Below are 7500 nucleotides of genomic sequence, written 5' to 3' on the forward strand. Positions count from 1 at the left end.
AATAACATCACCATCTTTGGTCCAAGTCAGTTTTGGTGTAGGTTTCCCAGTACCCTGAAACAAGAACAATAATTTCAAGATCAATGCATAAAATTATATTCATTTCCACAATAAATTACTATCTGTTAAAATCTGTATGAACCTTCTCCAGTACTCTTTTATTCTCTTACCTGACATTCTAGAACAGCATCATCACCAAGTATTGCAACTCTGTCCTGAAGGCTTTTTGTAAATTTTGGAGTTTGTCGTACTGTCAGTGATGCATGAGAAGATGCCACACCAGCTGCATTTTTCGCATTACAAGTATATTGTCCTTCGTCATCAGATTTTACTGGTTTAATGAAGAATATTGTTTCATTGTTATAAACATGGATTCTTCTTTCACGAGCAGCTGGGAAATCAAGGCCATCCTTTACTAATGATATTTCTGGTGTTGGGGAACCTTCAGCTGCACACTCTAATCTAGCCACTTCTCCAATACGAACCTCTACACTTGCAGGTCTCTTAGTAAAGTAAGGAAATACATGCACTTGAATATTAGCACGTTGAGAGTAACTTGCCCCAAAATGATTACGAACTACACATTGATATTCTCCAGTATCTTCATCTGACACATTCTGAAGATGAAGCAAGGATGTGACATTGTGTTTTGCTCCTCCTTCACCATCTCCTCCCACAACACTAACAAGAGTTTCCAGCTGAACATTTACTAATAACTGGTTATTCTTTCGCCACATAAATTTTGGTTGGTCTCCTTCACTTCCAAACTCAGCAACACATGCTAAGGTAACATTTGCCCCACGTAGTGCAATCTGATCTTTTGGAGACTGACTAATAATAGGTCGTGGGGAAGATTCACAGGCAAAATCCCTGCTGGAAATTGTGGCTACAGGTCGGTCTCGCAACCGGTTGGGATAACTACAAGAAGCAATAATAGAGGAGTTATTGAAAGACAAACTTGACAGCCAGCCTGGAAGCCATGACAAATGACAATCACATACAAGACTGGAAGTATTTAACTGGACTGATGTTAAACGATTCAGTCCAATAAAAGGATTGTGGGGGATTGTTCGAATCTGGTTTCCCCTCATATCCAAAGATGAAAGTTCCCTGAGTGGAGTGAATGTTTCAGCATGTATTGTCTCTATCCCATTATAGGCCAAAGACAGTGTGTGAACTCTCTCCAGTCGACTGAAGGCTCCACTGTTATCTTCAACACTCCATCTTAGCTGATTGTGAGACAAGTCCCTGAGGAAAGAGTAAGGATATAGATATCTATCATTCATGTTTCAATTGACCATTTTTCAAGAAACATTATTTTGCTTGAATTTGGAACAAATTATAATGTTGATAACTGATTTCTCAAATGTGATTGGCAGACTAAAACACATTAAAAAATTGCATTTCTTTTACTTTCTATGTTTTCCTAATCAGTTTCATAGAAAGGAAAAATAACTTACAATGTTAGGAGACTTGAAGTTGGTGCAAATGCATCCCGCTCAATATGAGCTAAGTGATTGTGAGAGAGAGTGAGAACAGTCAAGGCTCCCAGAGCTCTGAATGTTCCCTCTCTGAGTGATACAAGTCTGTTGTTACTTAAGTCCCTGTAAGAAAAGTAAAAATGTATTAACTATCTTTAATGGAATAAAAAAAAATTCTGCTCGTAACAATTCAGAGAATTAAAATCTACAAGACTCCATATAACATTTCAACATTCAAAGAAGACTTACAAAGTTTTTAAATGCTTTGTCGGCTCCCATGCATCTGGACGAATGGAATCAATCTGGTTCTGACTCAGAGACAAGTGTGTCAGAGAAGACAGACCAAACAATAATCCCTTGCATATTGTGGTAATGTTGTTGTAGTCAAGAAGCCTGTAAGGACAAAATCAATTTTTAATTTTTTGTAATCAAGTTTATTTCATGATGATCCTACCTAATACAGCTGTGTAAAACCAGATTTTTTAAAGCTAATAAGGCAGTTCTGGTAAATTGTTTTAAATAATATAAAAGTTTTGTATATCTTGAATCAATCCAAACTTTACCTTATCATATCTATAAGTTAAAAATGCAAGCAATCAATACTTCAACTTACAAATTTTCTATAGCATTAAGTCCATAGAAAACACCATCACTGAAGGATGTGATCTCATTACGACGCAGCTTCAAAACCTTTAACTTCTTGAGATGCTCAAACACTAAACCCTCTAGTCTGTGGAGTTTATTTCCATTCAGATCTCTGGAAGAAAGACAGAACTAAATCAGGAAAAAATGCAATTATTAAAAAAAATATATATATATATATAGATATGCACATGTACAACTGTCTGTGTGTCATATGTATGTTTCTGAATGTATTTTCTATGTCTGTATGTCTATGTAAGTGGGTAAGTCTGCAATGGGGGGGGGGGGGTATATGAATATATATAATATGTATATATGTTTATATGTATATATGTATATATGTTTATATGTATATATGTATATATGTATATATGTATATATGTATATATGTATATATGTTATATATATTATATATATGTATATATTATAATATATATATATATGTATGTATATGTATTTTGATTTTAATGTTTTATTGTGTTTGGTGGGTTTGGTGGGGGGTGTGTTGTTTGTGTTTGTGTGTTGTGTTTGTGTTGGTGTTGTGTGGTGTTGTGTGTTGTTTTGTGTATTTTTTGTGTGTTTGTTTTTGTTGTGTGTGTGTGTTTTGTTTGTGTAGTGTGTTTGTGGTTGTTGTGTGTGTGTGGTTTGTGTGTTTTGTGTTTGTGGTGTTTTGTGTTTGTTGGTGTGTGTTGTTGTTGTGTGTGTTGTTTTTGTGTGTGTGTGTGTGTTGTGGTGTGGTGTGTGTTTGTGTGTGTGTGTGTGTGTGTGTGTGTGTTGTGTGTTGTGTGTGTGGTGTTTGTGTGGTGTGTTGTGTGATTGTGTGTATGTGTGTGTTGGGTGTGTGTGTGTTGTGTGTGTGTGGTGTGTGTTTGTGTGTGTGTGTTGTTGTGTGTGTGGATGGGTTGGGTGTTTTTGTGTGTGTGTGTGTGTGGTGTTTGTTGTGTGTGTGTGCGTGATTGTTGTGTGTTGGTGGCTGTGATTTGTGGTGTGTGTGGTGATGTGTGTGTGTGCGTGTTGTGTGTGTGTGTGCGTGATTGTGTGTGTGGTGTTGTGTGTGGTGCGTGATTGTGTGTGTGTGCGTGAGTGTGTGGTTGTGTGTGTGCGTGATTGTGTGTTGTGCGTGTTTGTGATGTGGGTGCGTGATTGTGTGTGTGTGTGCGGTGATTGTGTGTGTGTGCGTGATTGTGTGTGTGTGATTCTGTGTGCGTGTTTGTATGATCGTGTTTGTATGTGTGTGTTTGTATGTGTGTTTTATGAGTGTTTGTAGGTCTGTATGTATGTGTCTATTTGTATGTTTGTATGTATGTATGTATGTGTGCCTGTGTATATTTGCACGTGTCTGTATGTGTCTGCGTATATATTCGTAATGTCTGTATGTGTCTGTTTGCATCTCTGTACGTCTGCACTTGCCTGTTTGTATGTCTGTGTCTGTATGTCTGTATTGTATGTACGTGTCTGTTTGTATGTCTGCGTTAGTGTCTCTGTCTGTTTGTTAGGGGGGTGGGGGGTAAAAGAGGGAGGAAGTGTGAGCGCCCGCAAATGCCACTGTCGCTGCACGAGAGGCGGAAACTCACAGAGATCGAAGATTGGTGAGGTTTCTGAAGATGTGCGCAGTCCGGCTAAATGTCGACGCGTTCAGATGATTTCGGGATAACTTCAGTTCTTCTAAATATGGCAGACTTTCGAAAGACTGGGTGTCCAGATAAGATATATAATTTCTACTGAGATTCCTGAAATGATAAGAGAAAATTGTCAATAAAACAATATTCTGATATCGATATGAGAAAGGGGCAGAGAAAATAAATCTCAGGAAAAGCCTGTAATACAAATTCCATTATAAACAGTTGCATTTTCCAGTTACCCGTATTTCTTGAAGCATGAGAAAAGAAGTTGTGCAATAACTGTTCTATCCATAAAAACGATAATTAGCAACACCCTTTCATTTCTAAAAGCGAATTTTGATAGATTAAAATTTAATGACATTTAATATACATCATGCATAAAAAATGCACAATTCACAAAACATCATACAATCCACCTTAAAGACAACAGTCAAATGCTTAAAAAAAAAAACACAGCTAACCACCCTCTCATCAACACAAGGCAATGCGTGTGAGGCGTTGGGCGGAGTGGCCGTGTGATGGGAAGTATCAATAACGCGTATACGAGTGAGGCAACAGCCAGCGCCGCCAGTCATGAGGGTCTACAACCGGCCCCGCCCGCACCTGCACTGCCCATTGCCCTGTCCTGATTTATTAGCCACTTCCTCGTTATAACAGCTTCCATCTCTGTCTAATTCGCTTTTTTCCCCCACGCTTTATTTTTGGCGATTCCCCGGTGATCGCTTGTAAAGCATCATGGGAGGTCACTGTGTGGGGAGGGGGGCGTCCAGTATATCAGACGGTTGGCCTGAAAGTAAACAATAAAGGGCCCAAAACACAAGCTGGCATACTTCCCGATCACTTGTAACGACAACATGAGGGTCCACTTGCCGGACTTGACCGCTACATCCTCATTACTACCGCCAGCCGCAATGGAAAGCGATCACGGGAAAGGGTGATCGCCAGCAGACCCATTTCTGATTATGATCAATTTCAAAAGTGACTTCAGGCGTTTAGCCACTTCCATCTAGCGGTGCCTGGCTCGGCTGCACATCTTATGCAATATGAAATGCATATATTCGTATGTTCATTTTCTTTCACCTTCTCTAAGACCTCTATCCCCCGTTTATATACCTCCACCTTACATTCTCCCAGTTTCTTTTTCTTCTCCCCTCTCCTCTCTTTTCCTCTCTCCCTCCCTCCTCTCCCATCTTCTCTCTATCTCCCCTCTCCTGTCGCTCCTCTCCAATCTCCCGTTTCTTTCTTTCTGCTTTTTCTCCTCTCTCTTTCTCCTCTCTCCCCCTTCTCTCGTCCTCTCCTTTCTCCTCCTCTCCCTTTCGTCTCCTTCTCGTTCCATTTCTCCTATCCTCACGTTCCTCTCTCCTTTCTCCCTTTTCGTCTCCTAACCGCTCTCCCTTCTCGTCTCTCCTATCCTCTGTTCCCTCTTCTCTCCTATCCTCTGTTCCCTCTTCTCTCCTATCCTCTGTTCCCTCTTCTCTCCTCTCCTCTCTCCCCTCTTCTCTCCTATCCTCTGTTCCCTCTTCTCTCCTATCCTCTCTCCCCTCTTCTCTCCTATCCTCTCTCCCCTCCTCTCCTCTCCCCTCTGCTCTCCTCCCTCTTCTCTCTTCCCGCTCTCTTCTCTTTTCCTCTCTCCTTTCTCCTCCCCTCTCCCGCCCCTCCCTCTGTCCTCCTTTTCTTCTCCTCCTCTTGTCCTCTTTCTCTCCTCTCCTGCCCCTTCCTCTACTGTCCTCTCTCTCCTCATCATGGCATCACTGCTGGCGACCTGCCGGCGCTCCGCCAATCCAAGCAGGAGCCACCGTGCGGCTCGCCGGCGGACGCGGAGGGGCAAAGGTGGAGGGAACATGGAAAAACGGAGGTGGAAGGTACAGAGGAGGGAAGAGGTGCAGGGTACACGGGTAGGATGGCCATAAAACGATCAATCTCAACGAGATGATGAGCGGCGGTGGCAAGTGGTGGCGCCGCCCATGGCCACCCGCACCCAGCACCCTTCCCCTTTCACCATCAGACTACACTTCTGCATCGCCACCACGACACCTCCATCATCAGTCCATCTCTGGCATCCTACCATTGTTTAAAATCCTTAACAATGGTGTATGGCATATCACAAAATCCTGTCACAACCTACGTATAAGCTAATTTGGCATTCTTGTTATAATATTACGGACTTGTAACAACGTGTGTCAAACATATAGGCTTTAATATGTATATGATATATAATATGAAATCAAATAAAAAACGACTCGTTGAAGGAAAAAAGGAGGGATAGGGTAGGGATAGAGACAGACAGAGATAAAGATAGGGACAGACGATGAGAGGGAGAGATTGGGAAGGGGGGGGGGGGGGAACTGGAGGGGTTAAGAGTAGGGACGGAGATGGGGGCGAAGAGGAGCATGAGAAGTAGTAACAAGGAGAGAGTAACAAGGAAAGGAAAAATGAAGGGAGAGGGGAACTAGTGGCTGGGTGTGTGAATCCAAGGAAAATGAGGATGGGAAGCAGATCAACTTACAGCTTTCGGAGCTTGACTTTTTTGAAGGGCGGAGAGGACAGCGTTGTCAGACGGTTTCTGGAGAGATCCAGCTCTCTCAACCTCAACATCCCAGTCAGCGACAGGTTTTCCACCGACTTGATACGGTTGCTACTTCTGCGGGAGAGGAAGCGAAGGCAATGAGTAGATTGAGCGCAAAGACGTAGCTTTATCACTGAATCTTATATTCACTTGAATACACTTGAAGGGCGACAGGCGTCACGATGACTTACAAGTAAAGAGCCTCAAGAGAGTGCAGATTCCCGAGGGGTGGCAGGCGCTCGAGTCCGAGGTCCTTCAGGCACCTGCAATGCACGAGAGAAACCTTCGTTAGCACAAGTGTGGTTAACAGCAGCGAAATGTGGATAAGGGAGAGTAAACCATGTTTATGGTGATTTGCAATGTTATTACATACAATTGTACTTCAGAAGCAGGTCAGTGAATAATTAACAGCTTACTAGTTTAACTTAATAGAGTTAGCGATCTTTCTCACCCAGAGAAAGGAATAATACCTTTGATCGCAAATATCTGTCATGATAACATCAACGTCCCATGAGCAAAATTAATAACGCAATGTTTTGACCAGCAGCTGATCTTTATATCAGTTATACTGATATACAGAAGAACCAGGAGATTTCGCAGTTGCGTGAAACCCGCTCCTGGCCTTAAGAGTGACTCATCCGCGTTGTTACAGGCAGGCTATCGCCCTCTCGCGGTTACAATATCATTCTCTTCTTACTTTTTTCGCTCTGCCTCGGGATGACTTACACGATGTCCCCGGGTCTCCTCCTGCAGCACTCTCTCATGGCAATGGCGTTCCCAGGTCTCGTCTCATGGTAAAAATGTCCCCAGATCTCCTCCAACATCGCTCTCAAGACAGTTTCAGCATTGATGAGACGAATGCAAGGCATATTTCAGTGCACAGGGCCATGCAGAGGACGGCAATACCTGAGGCCGTTGTGCCAGAACAATTATGACTACAACTACCCAAGCCTTAGCAGGAACCTTTATTTCTTATGTCACGACAATGCATACTAATAACCTATTGTTCGTGTTGTTCTCAGAGGAACAATGCATTTTTCTGAAAACTAATTAATTCATGATGGTCACAGCTTTCATATAAAACACACGCACACACGTGTGTGTGTGTGTGTGTGTGTGTGTGTGTGTGTGTGTGTGTGTGTGTGTGTGTGAGAGAGAGAGAGAGAGAGAGAGAGAGAGAGAGGAGAGA

General features: G+C 42.4%; 1 protein-coding gene across 1 annotated transcript in view; it reads right to left on the minus strand.

The window, feature by feature from the left end:
* LOC119580642 (leucine-rich repeats and immunoglobulin-like domains protein 3) overlaps nt 1-7500 on the minus strand; it is a 74147-nt gene that overhangs the window by 3613 nt on the left and 63034 nt on the right. The window contains exons 3-10 of the mRNA XM_037928744.1: nt 6503-6574; nt 6252-6386; nt 3698-3853; nt 2095-2238; nt 1731-1874; nt 1461-1604; nt 171-1248; nt 7-54 (exon numbers count right to left, since the gene is read on the minus strand). Coding sequence (XP_037784672.1) covers nt 7-54; nt 171-1248; nt 1461-1604; nt 1731-1874; nt 2095-2238; nt 3698-3853; nt 6252-6386; nt 6503-6574 — 1921 coding nt within the window. The remainder of the gene's footprint in view (nt 1-6; nt 55-170; nt 1249-1460; nt 1605-1730; nt 1875-2094; nt 2239-3697; nt 3854-6251; nt 6387-6502; nt 6575-7500) is intronic.

Source organism: Penaeus monodon, chromosome 14, assembly GCF_015228065.2.
Source record: "Penaeus monodon isolate SGIC_2016 chromosome 14, NSTDA_Pmon_1, whole genome shotgun sequence".
In the NCBI taxonomy this organism is placed as follows: Eukaryota; Metazoa; Arthropoda; class Malacostraca; order Decapoda; family Penaeidae; genus Penaeus; species Penaeus monodon.